The 15,449-nt window shown below is 37.8% G+C and overlaps 1 protein-coding gene across 9 annotated transcripts in view; it reads left to right on the forward strand.

Moving 5' to 3' along the window:
* Positions 1 to 14,187, forward strand: part of PRMT7 (protein arginine methyltransferase 7) — a 50,118-nt gene extending 35,931 nt beyond the window's left edge. For 7 of the 9 annotated variants that reach the window (XM_073307538.1, XM_073307540.1, XM_073307541.1 and 4 more), the window contains 6 exons: positions 793 to 882; positions 2,319 to 2,480; positions 9,244 to 9,318; positions 11,426 to 11,586; positions 13,237 to 13,333; positions 13,971 to 14,187. In XM_073307538.1, coding sequence (XP_073163639.1) covers positions 793 to 882; positions 2,319 to 2,480; positions 9,244 to 9,318; positions 11,426 to 11,586; positions 13,237 to 13,333; positions 13,971 to 14,132 — 747 coding nt within the window. In that variant the 3' untranslated portion in view covers positions 14,133 to 14,187. Of the gene's footprint in view, positions 1 to 792; positions 883 to 2,318; positions 2,481 to 9,243; positions 9,319 to 11,425; positions 11,587 to 11,662; positions 13,334 to 13,970 lie in introns of those variants that run through there. The other 2 variants (XM_073307542.1, XM_073307537.1) reach the window with 2 other exon arrangements.
* Positions 14,188 to 15,449: the final 1,262 nt, after the last annotated feature.

A 15,449-nucleotide genomic window follows, 5' to 3' on the forward strand; every position in this document is an offset into this window, starting at 1 on the left:
AAATTGCCCAGGGAGGTTGTGGAATCTCCATCACTGGAGATTTTTAAGAGCAGGTTGGACAAACACCTGTCAGGGATGGTCTAGATAATACTGTGCAAGGGACTGGACTAGATGACCTCTCAAGGTCCCTTCCAGTCCTATGATTCCAACCTTAAAAATGAGAAACTAATGGTGATGCCAAGTTGTAGTGTTCTGGTAACAAAATACAATTCTGATCATTAAACAAAAGTGTTTATATGTATAGATACATATAAAAGTTACAGTGGGGTAGACATATAGTGATTCTTCTATTAACAGCAGGAAGTCTCCAACATAAACATATGCCACACAAACAGAACACTTACTGAAGCCTGGTGCAGTGTTGTCTGCTGACTCCTGTCTTAGTGAAATATCAGGCATAGGCCCTGACAAAGGCCAGATAACTGATGTAATATATCAATGGTCTGATCTAGTGTGGCATAGTTTTTACTTAAATTCTAATCACTCATACCCAGAAACAAGGTGTCTGTAGATGTATCATTACTTAACTAAAATAAAATCATATATATTTCAAAAGTATTTTCCTTTGTGAATATCAAATGAAGGTTGTTAATATTCTGGTATTTTGTTTACTGAATGCTCACATGGTGAGAAGAACCACTAATGGGTTTGGGTTTATGAATTTACCTTCCAGATCGTGGTTTCCATCTTCAGAACATTGTTTAAAATAGTAGTTTATTCAAAAGTCAAAATATGAAACACTCAAAGCTGTACTAAAAGAAAAAGTATAAATGACTTACTTTTCTCTTTAAGATATTTAAAGCCAACCATGTAGCAGATAAAATTAAAATAATAGAGAAACGTCCTGAATTACTGACCGCTTCTGATTTGGAAGATAAAAAGGTAGGTAACGCTTGCCCTGTTTTGGCTCTAAAAACACTAATAATAGACTGAAAAGTACCTTTCCTTTCTATTGGGATTGAATAGCTGTTAAATCAATTCTGTTAAAACCAAAGCTGTCTGTCCATTCTCTTCATGTCCGTGGTGTAACAGTGAGTAGGTAGTCCAGATTCTGTCCAATTGGAAAATAAATCTGGCCTGGTCTTCACTCATATCCCTTCAGAATGTATCTGCAAAGATCATTTTCCTAACCTGTTGATTTCACTGTGCCATGCCCCCTTTACATCACTCTACTGGTTCCCCCTTGTCCGTTGCATCAAACTTATGCTACTTGTCTTCATTTTCAAGACCCTTTATGGCCTATCCTCACTTTGCCTATCCTCTGTTATTCACTGTTGAAGTTGACTAATGCCTCTGATTGGCCCATGATGCTAGCCTCCATCACTCACTTGTTACATTTCTAAACGAGCACCTTTATATTTTCTCCCACGCTGCCTCTCATGCTTGGAAAGAGATTCCTGTAAACACCTGCAATGCTCCCTCATCCCCCTTCAAAACCCTCCTTATTATAATTTCCTTTGTCATGATGACCACAAAAAAACTTGACACTGGTTTAAGTGACTGGTGTGCTGAGACCACTGCCTCTCATGCTGACCAGTATTGTCTTATTGTTTCCTTGTGGTCCTCTGCCTGTCAATATCCATCATCCTGTTGGATAAAACAATATCATGTTTTATATACAAGTTCTAAACTCTTTGTGCCAGGAACCAGCTCTTTGTTCTGTTTGTGTACAGGATCTAGCACAATGGGATCTTGATCCATGAGTAGGGCTCCTAGGAGTTATGGTAATACTAACTGTTGGTTAGTGTGCTGACTTATTTTTAACCACAAGAGTTCTACAACCAACCCCTAGCAAGGCCGTAGTTCTACTGGCATAAAGGTACCTTATACTTGCATGAGAATAAGTTATACTGTTGTTAGCACATCTGTACCAGTGTAACTGCATTTGCGCTAGGGGATTAGTTAAAGCCAAAGTGGCACAACTTTTATATGTGGACAAGCACTATATGGAACAGTTTTTTGTTAAATATCCTGAACCCAGGGTCGAAGGCTGTCTAGAAGTGTTGCTTGCTCACATCCTTAAGTTCAAATACTGCAGATTATCAAAATTCAGTTACTAAACTCTTCACATCTAATCATAATTAAATTTGCCTCACACTTAGAATTATAGGAAAATACCTTTTGTTTACCAGTGGATTCTAAAAAATCAGATATACTTGTCTATTCTGCAGTACAGAATATGCAGCAGAAAAAGGGAGGCCCACTTTTGGATGGCTTTATGTACTAAACATTGCAATATGACAAGTTAGGAGTTCTGTAAATTGCTTGCTTATGAGTTTGGGTTTTTTTAAATGCCTTTGCCTTTCCTTTTTGTCAAGGTCTCAGTCCTCATAGGAGAACCGTTTTTCACTACAAGCCTGTTACCATGGCACAACCTATACTTCCTGTATGCTAGGACAGCTGTGGCAGCCCACCTCACAAACAGTGTCACTGTCCTGCCACAGTCTGCTTCCCTTTACATGATGGTCGTGGAGTTCAAGGTGAGATGGTTGGAATTATGCAGCTTATAGTTACATAGTCAAAATTGAACCAAGTTGGCTCTCTTCAACAGTATTTTACATTTCAGGTTTATCATATCTGAGCACCTTGTTTTTTCAGCATCACTGTCTTGCTCTTAACAATAGAGCAAACTGAGAGCAATTTGACATCTCAAATTGAAGGTAGTGTGTTGTCATTTCAGTCATTCCTTATCTTGAACTGAACATATTTTTTATTGGAAGAACAAATTAAGTTTTTAGCAGTCAGCTAAATGTTTTACACATTCATTAGGAGCTGTGCTTCAGAGTGTTAAAAGCACTTCAGGATGGAAGATTGCATTTTTTTTAAGACAGTTCAACACCTGAAACTGCTAGTTTTTTCATTCCCTCTGCACAGCAGAAACCAAGATCTTCAGTCACTTTGAAACTGAAGGGGTTTGTGTGTTTTAACAATTAAATGGTTTGAATATTTTTAAATTGATCTGTAGCGTGAAGAGAAATTATTGGAAATAAATCAAAATTGTTTTGCCAATAAGTGCTGTGTTCTGAAAAATTGTAAGTTAAACTATAAATGACGACACTTTTCAATTATAAGACTGGACAGGCTTCAGGAACTTATAGTAATTTTTAATGTTAAGTTAGCAACATTCTAGTGGAGGGGTGAATCTCAACCTTTTCATATCATGGACCACATCTTAATAATTATCTTATGTACTAGCTCCTCTCCCATTTCTATTTTAGGAATCATAGGTGTTGCTTGTAATCACAACAGGTTTTTTTAAAAAAAAAAACTCTGAGAAAAGTGACTTCTTTTTCAAATTGATCAAATGAGGAGATGCATGATCATTATGTGGATTTGCTTTACAGTAGACCAGGGGAAGGATGGTTCAGGTTTTTGCACTTACCTAGGACTTGGGAGACCTGGGATTAGTCACTGTTTTACAGCACGTGTGTATTTACCTCTCTGTACATCTCTAGCCAAACTTACCTATCGCTCTTAGTGAGGGTAGAAAAGCTATTCAGACAAGACATCTGTAGTTTATTAAAAATGTATGTCTCTTGTACGTATAAATAATCTGTATTGATCCTTAATCAGTGTTGCCTTTGTCTCCATCATATAAAAAATTTCTTATCCTGAGGAACGACAAGCTGTTCAGAGCTGTTTAGTGTGTGTCATGTCAAATATAGTGTGTTTATAAAATATAACATTACAAACCATTAATGCGTTGCACTCACTCAGAACAGAACAACAGAGAAATGAGTTTTCTTCCATTAAGAATAAAGGTGCACAGTACAATATTGCAGATTTAGGATTATATCTTCCCTTCGTTACACACAAGCGCGCACAACTCCCTTTGCTGGCAGGTACAGTTAAATACATATCTAGAGCGGGATGGTCTCCTTAAGCTTCTTGTACACTTCTCTTCATATCCAGCCATTTGATGTTTAGCTCTTCTTCCTGAGAACAAATCCATGAAGGGCAGGTCCATGTAACCTGACTGGTATTGCTAAGCTGTCTGCTTTGGAAATATAAGTCTGTTTTTGAATAAACAAAGTGTGTCAAGCAGCAAGTTTGTTTTGGTAATCAACTAATACTGAAAATATTAGTTTTGAAACCCATGATGTTAGAATATTTACTTGGCTTAGAATTTTGTATCTGCATGGCTTTAAAATAGACATGGCCTACATTTTCCAAAATGACTAGTGATTTTGGGGTGCCTTAATTTTTGGATGCCCAGCTCAAGACTTATTGAAAAGGCCTGATTCTCACAAAGTGTTGAGCTCCTATACTCTGAAAAATTGAAGCACCAACAATCATAGCCACTTATGAAAAATTTAAGCTGCATTGAATAAATTTTATTGTACAAGAAAGCTCTGTAATTTAACAAATCTTATGGTGCTAAAGATAGTAGTGGGGTTCTTCTCCCCTCCCTCAGAGAGTGTGCTGACTTTGGCTTTTTCTTCCTACAACATGAATGAATGGAGAGCAGAAACCATTTGCCTTGTAGGGCTTTCTTTGATCAGTTTTTATATAAAATATAACTTAAGTGATGACTGCAGTTAAAGAAAAGGTTAAGCGTAAATTTCTTAATATTTGGCGCTGTTGAATAACCCTAGAAGATCCAGAGCAATCTAAAGCCCAAAAGACAACTGTCATAAAGGGGGGGAAATTCACCATCATTCCAGAGAATTGCACTAAATTATTTGTTCCACTTATTGATCTGAATCCTTTCAAATGTACTAAAGGTCATTGGACAGAAGGCTGGTTAGAGATGCTTCATAATTACCCTAGCTTTTGATGCATTCAGCATACTAATTTAGAACAGTCTTTATCTGGCTCGTGGTATAACTGTGACCTTCTGTGTAAAGTAGAAATTCAGTAAACAAGACCTGATGAGAGCAGAAACATTGATGTGCTAACTCTTTATAGCAATAAATGAGAATAAAATGAGTCTTTCTGAAACTGCTTAATTTGCTTATCCACTAAAGATTGGCACAATAGTCTTGTAAGTAGATGACCGTTGAACTGAAATACTACCTGTTCTTTGACTCATTGGCTACAGTAAGAGCTGCTGCCTTCCAACAACTGTTACTGAAGGGAAATTTTGAGAGCACTATAGCTAGTAAAATCCTTCATAGGAAATAACTCTGCCTCTGTCTGAGTGATTAGAATCCTGCCACAAGAAAGGGAGAGGCTAGTAAGAATGTGTCAAAATTATATGCAGTTCACAGAGCCTTGCATATTCCCCCCCCCCCACCTCATTCCCCTTTGAAGAAATAATGAGGCAAATCCTCAGTTGGTACTATGTGTTGTCTGTTTAATAATGAGTTGTAAAAGTTCTTTGTGAATTCAGGAAAGACTTTGTGCAACTTCTTGTTCTGCTAAACTATCACTCACGTTTTCTAGAGGTCTTCATGCTTTCAGATTTCCTGTAGCATCTGATAATGTGGACCTCTAAAATGACTGTTCAGCTTTGTCTTGATGATCGGGTATGTTTGTTCTTTGTTCCCAGGGCCTTATTACTCCTCCTATCTAGGCTGCTCCGAGAATACAGAACAGTTTGCAATGTCTCTGAAGTAATGCTATTCTTTGAAGTAATAGATCTGATGTGTAGGATAAGGGCTAATCATGCTGAGAAAGACTTACATCTGTAATGGCTTGTCTGAGTGTGCATTTTTCATCAAAGCACCATGTGCCCAATTTGTGTTCTGCTTAAAGGTTCAGAAACCTTTCAGTACACAGCATGCATGCCGTAAGACAGATTTTAGTTAGGGATATTATGAAACTTTGACATTTGTTCTTCAGATAAGTTAAATTTGGAAAAAAAAAAAAAAAGAGGTACAGAAACAACTCCTGTGGAACACTGACATGTTCCCAAGACATTCTGTTAGGTGATTTTAATGGCAGTTATCTCTGCGTTAACTAGGCCATTGAAGACCAATCTTGTAGGTGTTTTTTTAATCTGATTTATCACCATGTCTGTTTGAGCCTACAATTATTTTAGGATTCTTAACCTTTAAGGTAAGAACTACAGTGGACTGGAGGGAGAAGTATGGTGAGGAAGAAAGAAACTGAGCCCCAACTCAGAAGGACTTTTGAGATCAGGTTTTGGAGGCTACTGCAGGAAAATGCGACAGTAATAAGCAAAGAAGCAGATACATCATAAAGGCTGCTGTACAATAATTTCATGGCTTCAGTGCATGATGGTGATCAAATATCCAGGGGAATATTGATATGTTCATAATGCAGAGTACAAAGAACTATATGATGGGTAACATAAACTCACCAGACATGCAAAGATGGTGTAATGTCCACTTTGAGGAACCATAAAACAGTTCAGATTTCTAAAGAAATCTGTTGGGGGAAGAAGCTAGCAAAACTACAGGTAATTGCTTGAGAGGGTAATAATGCCTACATCCTTCATTTAGAGCCTTGCCTATAGATCTTGTATGAAAGATTCTGTAGCTGGTGGCTTTAATATATCGACCTTTCCTTCTGAAACACAAATCTATTCTGAATATTTTTATCCCACATATTTTAAATGTTTTTTCTCCCAACCCGAGTAGAAGATGTATATTTTTTTGACTGAAGAACACAAGACTCTAGAGAGTAGAATAGGATTTATGTACTACAAAGGCTCCGTAATGGTCACCTTTTGGTCTGTGAGAGTATGTCTGTACAGCTAAGAGAACCCGCAGCTGGCCAATGCCAGTTGACTCGGGCTTGCTGGGCTGTTTCATTGCTGTGTAGACTTTCTGGGGGGTGGGAGGGTCTCAGAGCAGAAGCCTGAAAGTCTACGCAGCAATGAAACAACCCCGTAGCCCGAGTCGGCTGGCACTGGGCAGCTGGGGTTTTTCTTCACTGTGTAAGACGTAGCCCTAGGGGACCAGATTCAGAACTATACTTGTGCTTCCAGTTCTGTGGTTTCTTTGTAGTATGGTAAATTACAAACAAACGTTTAGTTTGACCCTACTGCATTTATTGTCAAAAGATCATTTTTATTCCATTGACAAATTGCATCTTGCCTTATCTAAGGCATAATATCTGAGAAATGCAAGTTTTAATGATTTAGAGCCATGCTCTAATCTGATTAATGCCACATCTCTCAAAATATCATTCCCCTATCATTAGATACAAGGTTGGGTAGAAGCTTCATCCTGTGTAAGTGTTCAGTAGGGCTTACCTCAGAAGGAACGGTTGTGGATATGCATGCAGGGTTGCACAACAACTGCCATACCAGCTCTTTTAAAGTAATGGGAATATTATCATTTTTGTGACTATAACATCATATTCTGAGCAATTTGATTATCTGTTCTGTTATGCATATAGTACATGCATTTAGAGGTAGTGTTTTATTATTTTTATACTCTGAACAGTGATAAAAGTTCAGTGAACTATAAAAATATCCATGCCTTCAGTGACAGTAGCATTTTTTTTAGTTCTGAAACAAAACTGTTAAGGATACGGAAAAATCTCTTGAGCATTAATCTCAAATTCTTCAAACGTCCACTACATAAACAAAACACTTTTCCTACATCCAACTTATTTGAGACCAGAGCACCTTACCAGAAACCTGTTTCACTCCCCTAATATACTTGTCCAAAATATTTGACTTCAGTATACCCTCTTTCCTTGCTTCCTGATTTCCAGTAGGCAAGGCAGAGCGTGAGGGCAGGATAATTTTGTATCCATTGTAGGGTAGCATTTTTGACTTGTATTAAAAGGGTTGCTTATCATTGTAATACAGATTCCATGCTGTACAAACATAATTGATTATATTGGTTTATTTTAGATGACTGTGTCCATTCTTAAGGATTTATTTTCCCTTTGTTTTTAGGAACACTACTAGACAGTATATGCATTTCCTTAAAAACCTGATTTTAGTAATCTCTAGAGTGTGTATGTATATGTACATACAAGATATGTACTAAGGGTCCTTATTACTAGGTGAAATGTATAGATGCTGCTCTGAACTTTCAGGCAAGTGTTTTGAAACTAGATCTGCCACACACTTTTGTGTGTGTGTGTCCAAATACATTCAAGCAGCTAGAATAGGTAATTTTTTAGGCAATTTTGGTGTGATTGTGACGGGAATAATGCAACAAACTTTACAGCCAGAAAAAGAAAACTCCGTAAAAAAATTTCACTTGTGGAGCCCTCCAGTTCTCAGTGGTTTCAGCTTTTGAGTCTAGTGTTGCCTTAGCATTAATGTAGCTCTAGTTATTAAACATGAACCAAAATACTCGTGTGACATGGGCATTTGGACCATGTAGTTCAAGAAAAGTTTGTTTCTTCCTGTTGATCATGAGTGGAAAGAGTCTAGCTGAAAAAAAATGTTCACTTCATAAGTGCATATAGGTGGCTTGATTTCAGAGGCTGGAATACTTTGGGTTGACAAAATATGATTAATGTAGAATCTATTTATCGTCAAACTCAGTTTGGCTTGTCTTATCTGGCTATTGCAAATAAATAGGAAGCAAGAATGAAAATGAAGTCCTATGCTACAACAATAAAACTAAAATACACATTCTCCAGAGAAATGTTCTTTCATTTCGCAAAACTGCTTGTCTGTATCAGTGGTTTTCAATCTTTTTTTTCATTTACGGACGCCTAAAGTTTTGAATGGAGGTTCGGACCCCTTTGGAAGTCTTAGACATAGTCTGCAGACCCCCAGGGATCTGTGGACCACAGGTTAAAAACCACTGGTCTGCATGGTTTTGTTTCTTCAATTTAATGATTGAGGTGAAGTGCTATTACAGCACTTTAAACTGTCAGTTTTCCCATAAGAATTCCAGGAAAAAATTAAATTGAAAAGTGCCAGATGACTGAACTCTTTAATCCACAGTGATGCAACAGCATAGGTGGAAGAAATGCAGAGTTTCCACACTGAATCATAAGCATACCCCCCCAACCTGGAGGATAACCTTTCACATGCCCTTTGTGTCTAGGCAGCAAAAAAGATACCCCTTGTGATTTAGGTATTTTGTTCTCCGGAAACTGAACTGAGACCAATTCTTTAACAAAAGCCAACAGACTAAGATAGTAAAAGCTTTAGGTTGTTCCTGAACTGGATCTGTATTCTGTTCTGTAACCTGAAGATTGAAGGTGATATGTCCCATTATTAATCCCCTGATTCAACTAGCCTGAAAACAATTTTTAAAAAATACCTTTCCTAGCCTTTTCAACTCGCTGCAGCATATAGTTAAGAGCTTGGTTCACAACTAAAATTCTTGCCTAAAAGAAATACTTGCTTTGCCTCGTTAGGACTTGTGGCGAATTCGAAGCCCATGTGGTACCTGTGAAGGGTTTGATGTTCACATTATGGATGACATGATTAAGGTAAGAGGGATCATCTAAAGTCTTTAGGCAGAATGTGACATCTTTAACTTTACAAGGGAAAAGAGCTGTAATTTAGTGGAAGGTATGAGTGAATAATGTGTTTTACATCTGTGCATGTGACACACAATTTGTTTCATCCTAAAGTGATGTCAGTGGTATTCTCAGTTAAGATTTTTTTCCCCAGGAATTAAGTTAGTCTTTTTCGATTTTTAGCCTTGTATTTCTTTTTGATCTGACAAAGCTGTTTTGCTGTCTTCAAGCATTCAGAAAACATTGTATTTGTTGATTCAAAATAGGGATTTGAAAATGTATTCTCAAAGTTCATTGCGTTTTATGCTGGAAATCAAATAATCTAGAAAGTTTCATTAACTTTTCCTCACACTTGTAATCAGTGCAGTTACTTAAACTAAGACGCTTTCCAAGAACCAGCAATGAGACGTGGCTAGTAGTGGTTAATCCTTTGACACCAACTTTACTGGCATGTCCCATTACCAGTAACGAGGTGAGCTTGGAAAGCCCAAGGACCAATCAGCTTTATTGCAAAAATTGTGTGTGTCATTTTCAAGCATTTCTGAAAGACCTCTCTAATGTGACCGACTTTAGAGACACTTCATCTATTGTAAAAAGAAAGGGAGGACTTGTGGCACCTTAGAGACTTAACAGCTATAGATCACTCAAATAAACTTGTTAATGAGAGCATTTGTGTAGGTAGGTCCCAGTAGTTGCTTTATCTTTCTATCAAGAGCAGAATTTTCATGACACTAAATGAATGTATAAGTAACTTGGCAATACCCTTATGAAGTGTAGTGGATAGGAAGGTAGGTTCTTCTAATACAGATTTTACAGTTAACAAAAAAAGTAGGGGCAACCAATGTGAGTTATTTTCTCTCTTATCCTCATCACAGGGGAGAATTGTGTAGCCAATGGAGTCTTGGAATGCTACATTTTAAAACTTTTATTGAAATGCTGCTAGAGAATGAGTGTGCTAGAGAAAGCAGGTCAAAGAAGTGTACCTTGCTTTTGGGACAGAAAATGATGGGAACTGGTTCCACAACCTCAGACTGGCACCCAAGAAAGCTCTGTTTCTTGTCTAAAATAAGCTTTACCCTTGTGATAGGAAGTTCTGTTGTGCTTGAGGACCAGAGTTATTGACCACAGTCCTCATGCTGGAGCTTTCGGTGGTCTTTTAAACAACCTGGGTCAGGCCATTGAGAGCCTTGAAGATAGGAACAGACAAACTTAACTTGATATTCTATGGGAAGCAAGTCTAGAGAAGGAAGAACAGGTTTGATGTGTTCGCAATAGCCTGGGTTTCTGAAGAGAGTTATGCATGTTCTCTATACTAGCTGGAATCTTTTAAGGGCTGATGTCTTCATGCTTATCTGTGTTGTAGTTTAGCTAGGAGGTACACAAACCACATCATACATTATACCTAGCATCACTGATTAAGGAGTAAACAAACAAACAAACAATCCTTGTGAAGGACTATCAACAGAGGGAAAATCATTTTGTAGTGACCCAGTCACTTTTGTAATCACTACAAAAAGTAATTTTCCCTCTGATATTCACCCCTTCTTGTCAACTGTTGGGAATAGGCCACGTCCACCTTGATTGAATTGGCCTCGTTACACACTTGGTAAGGCAACTCCCATCTTTTCATGTGCTGTAATATAATATGTACTGCCTACTTTATTTTTCACTCCATGCATCTGATGAAGTGGGTTTTAGCCCACGAAAGCTTATGCCCAAATAAATTTGTTAGTCTCTAAGGTGCCACAAGGACGCCTCGTTGTTTTTCTTGATACAGACTAACACAGCTACCCCGCTGAAACCTGATTAAGGAGTTTCAGAGTGGTAGCTATGTTAACCTGTATCAGCAAAAAGAATGAGTACTTGTGGCACCTTAGAGATGGCCCATTTCCAACAGTTTCAAGAAGGCGTGAGTAACAGTAGGGGAAAAATTAGCATGGGGAAATAGTTTTTATTTTGTGTAATGATCCATCCGCTCCTAGTCTTTATTCAAGCCTAATTTAATGGTGTCTAGTTTGCAAATTAATTCCAATTCTGCAGTCGGTTTTGGTCTTTACCTGGCTTTTTCTTTCTTCAGAATTCTCTGAATTTTAGGGAGTCCAAGGAGGCAGAGCCTCACCCATTGTGGGAATACCCTTGCAAATCACTGTCTGACCCCCAAGAGGTTATGACATTTGACTTCAGACTGACTGTACCACAACATACTCTCAGCACAGATGGCTCTGTAAATCTGTTAAGGTGAGAATTATTGTCTAAGAAAAGCATAATGAGTTTTTCCTTTGCTTGCACTCAACTGCTTTATACATTACTACAGGTGACTATCCAAGACCATGTTTAAATAGCATTAAAGGTGAGACCTGAAGTTGCAAAAGCCACAAAAACTCAGAACTACACTCCACTGTAACCTAATGCTGCCTACCCTACCTTCAGCTGAGAACTGACAGATCGCTACCCAGGAAGTAAAAGGGAATTGAGACAGAGATTAGAGGTTATTTCTTGGAAAATGGACTTGTATTTAAAAATAGCACTGTTATTAAGGAGGATATGAGCAAACGGGTATAGAGTATGTTACCATGAGTTAAATATTAACAGTTTGATTGAATTAATATATATGTTAGGTCAACCAGACCAAGATCTGGATGTTTATTTCCCCTTTCCAAATATAACCATCTGTTCTGTGGTTGATCAGTTCTTTCTGACCAGCACATAGTTTATCTTCCAAATTATGGTTTCATTTTACTCGCTGTAAGTACATAATTCGTTGCTGTAATTATCAATATTTGTAGGTAGCTAGTTCACCTTTCCTTAAATATTATATGCAACATGTATTTTGAGATAATTCCAACTGACTTTTCATAGTCACATGTCTCTAAAATTGAAGTAACATTCCTCTTCAAATAGTTCTGCAGTGTAGGCTATAATTCTGGAATACTGTGTAACCAGTGTAAAAAACTTGTAAGAAAACTTGGTTTTAACTTCCATTACTTCAGGACTTCTATTCTTCCAATTTAAATGCAAAATTGTAACGTGCTAATGTAAATGTCTAACTTGGCTTTCTCTGTGTGATATATGATTTATGGGTACTTATGTGGTCCAGATTATACCTTCTTGTGGCAAAACTCACAGAATAGAGCTCTGGTAGAAAAGACTGTTAGGCTCCCCTGATAGGGGAGGAATTCTCATTTTATTGCAAGGATGAAATTTGTCCCCACCTTTCAGAATAGATCATAAAGTCTGCCCCCAAAGCTGGCAAATACTTGGGAGTTCTGTGTGGATCATGGAGATCCATGAGAGGCCAGACTCATCTGTGTGCGTTCCCTGTGCTTCAGCACCAGCTGTGTTCCCTGGCAGCATGTCTTTTGTAGCCACGCAGCCAGAGATTGCCCCTTGAGGCACCAGTGGGCTCGGTGGAAAATAGAATGCAGACTTGGTCCTGTATTTATCTCTTCCAGCCAAGCTCTGGGAGCAGGAGGTGGGTGAAGGCATCTGTAGGATTCAGAATAAAAGGGGGAAATGATGTGGTATGAAAGCAGAGGAAACCCCTTCCCACCCAACCTTCCAGGCAGGAGGAGGAGGATTCCCTGTCAATGTGTGCCTTCTTACCTACTAACCTGGAACACATTTTTAATTATCACGGACCCAAACACACACAGTCATGGCCTGCTCCAATATAGTTTTCCTGCATTTTGTCAGATTTACAGGTCAGCAATTGGTTATACAGTTGCCATCCATGGCTGACCTATTCAGCTACTCAGCTCCTCCCCAAGCAACAGATTGGGCGAATACCATAACACAAATACTGTGTTCACAAAAAATAGAGACATTGTTTTAGGTACAAGTGTTCTATAAAGTTATCAGAAAAGAATCAATTTACTTGTTTCTTTCTAGGCCTGGGAAGAGCCATGGAGCAGTTCTGTGGATGGAATATCATCTGACTGCTGATATCTCAGTCAGCACAGGACTTGTGCAGATTTCAGATGAAAAGGTATTTTCTTAATTTCATTTAAGCTGTATTCTTTGAGGGGAAGGAAAAAGTTTATAGAATTACAACAGTGAAAAATCCACCTCTCCTGGACACACAGTCTTGGTTATCTTACTTGGTGTTGTTTTTATTAGATTTAGCTGCTCACTACACTTCATTGTAGTACTATGTTAAGCTATGTAAGTACAATGCCAGTAGAATTGTCTATTTAGATGTGAAGAAGGTAGTTTGAAACAGAGAGGTCAGAATCAATTCCAAACACTCCTGTAGTTCTGGAGCTAAAATTCACAGCTCAAGACCCATCTGTAGTTTGAAATTATGATTAATTCTTCTTGCTCTGCCTAATTCAGTAAAAGCAAAACATTTTAAGGGAAAAGAACAATAAATATTCACTAATTTCATCTCACCTTAAGTGTTCTGTGGCCAAATTATTATTTTCTTTTTCACATTGCATTGTGCAATACAAAACATTTCCTCAGCAGCAATGGATAATATATCACTCCTGTAAGAGTTGACAGGGATGTAATCAAAGGTGAGAGAATGGTTAATGTTGATCTGTGTGTTGCTCTCTTAAGAGGATCAGGGTATTACTGCTTAGTGTCTTGGAGTTGTGGACTATTTTTTTTCTTTTTGTCTACAGGGCAATTGCAAATGGAATCCTCACTGCAAGCAAGCTGTCTATTTCTTCAGTTCTGCACTTGAACCAGAAACTCTGACAGACTTCCCTAGTGCTATCACATACGCTATAAATTTTAACCCAAAGATGGGCGAGATTGCAATGAGTTTTAAACCATTATCATAAAACATTCTGCTTTTACTTGACACTTTCCTAAGTTATAATAAATATATTGAGAGATGGTGATAGTGTTTCCTTTTTACAGCAAAGATTTTATTGTGATCAAGCTGACTGCTTTGTAACCTACCTCAAGCATATCTGGTGTTGTTTTCAAAGTACACAACTGGAGAAGAGGAGAGAGAAAGAAGTACCTCCTGGGTTTTGCCAGGTGGCATAACGCCGATCGGACTATAAATCCATCTGTCATTGCCTGTTACAGCATGAGAACGGAAGTGCTTTGAGGTTATTTTGGGGATCTAAAGCAAATTTAATAAATCTTAAACATTAATTTAGCATCCTAAGGGATGAACAGATTAAATCCTGCTTTGACAGAGAAAAATGAGTTAACCTGTTAATTTATTTAATCCCTTGCTAGGACAGTAAAATTAATCTGTTTACCTTACTGTTTTCTATAGCACCTGCCACTGTTGTATTCAGAATATGGGATGTTGACTTCAGACTCTACCAGTAGAAATCCCATGATGGGATATGTGGGAAAATTCATGAGGTAGTCCGTTTAATATGGAAAGGGAAACCACTTAAAGATACCCAAGAAACTTTTTGCAGGTTGTGACTCATTACAGAAAAGTTGTTGGTGATAAAGTATTTTGTGACAACATTTGGATTCAGCCAGTGTCTAAGGTATTGCAGCTCTGAAGAGGCCTTTACCCAACAGTGGACTGAAAACTGCTGCAGAAAAAAAAACTGGAAGTGAGTAATGGGAATTTAGAAGATATCTAATTAAGATAAATGGGAAATTACAAGTTGGTGGTCGTACTCTCTGTAAATAGAGATGCATTACTATTTAATCAGGAGCAGAGATGATGCATGCAGGTTAAGTTACCAAATAGAAGAAGGGTATTCAATCCTCATTCATAATGATCAGGTATGTAAGGGCCCATTTCTGACCAGCTATCCACTACTGTAGATATTACAATGAAATTTTTTTAAATGGGAAGAATTCCTCAGATGTCTTTACATTGCAAGCTTTCTAACATCAAATGTACAGGAATACTTTATAGAAACATACAATCTATTAGAACAAGTAAAGGAACTAGCTTAGCTATCTAATACCTTGGTTTGATTGTGGAACAGTTTAATGTGGCAATAACTAACAGAATGCCACAAGGATTGATATTGGGCCCAATTTTTGTCCACTAGTGTAAGCTACAAGCAGGAATGTAGAATGAAACTATATTGCTAATAATAAAAAAATTGCAGGAAGCAAAGTCAATGCAGAGGAAAAAGGCAATAAGTATATGAGACGTGGACACACTGGAATCA

Source organism: Lepidochelys kempii, chromosome 12 (assembly GCF_965140265.1).
Source record: "Lepidochelys kempii isolate rLepKem1 chromosome 12, rLepKem1.hap2, whole genome shotgun sequence".
NCBI classification, from domain to species: Eukaryota; Metazoa; Chordata; order Testudines; family Cheloniidae; genus Lepidochelys; species Lepidochelys kempii.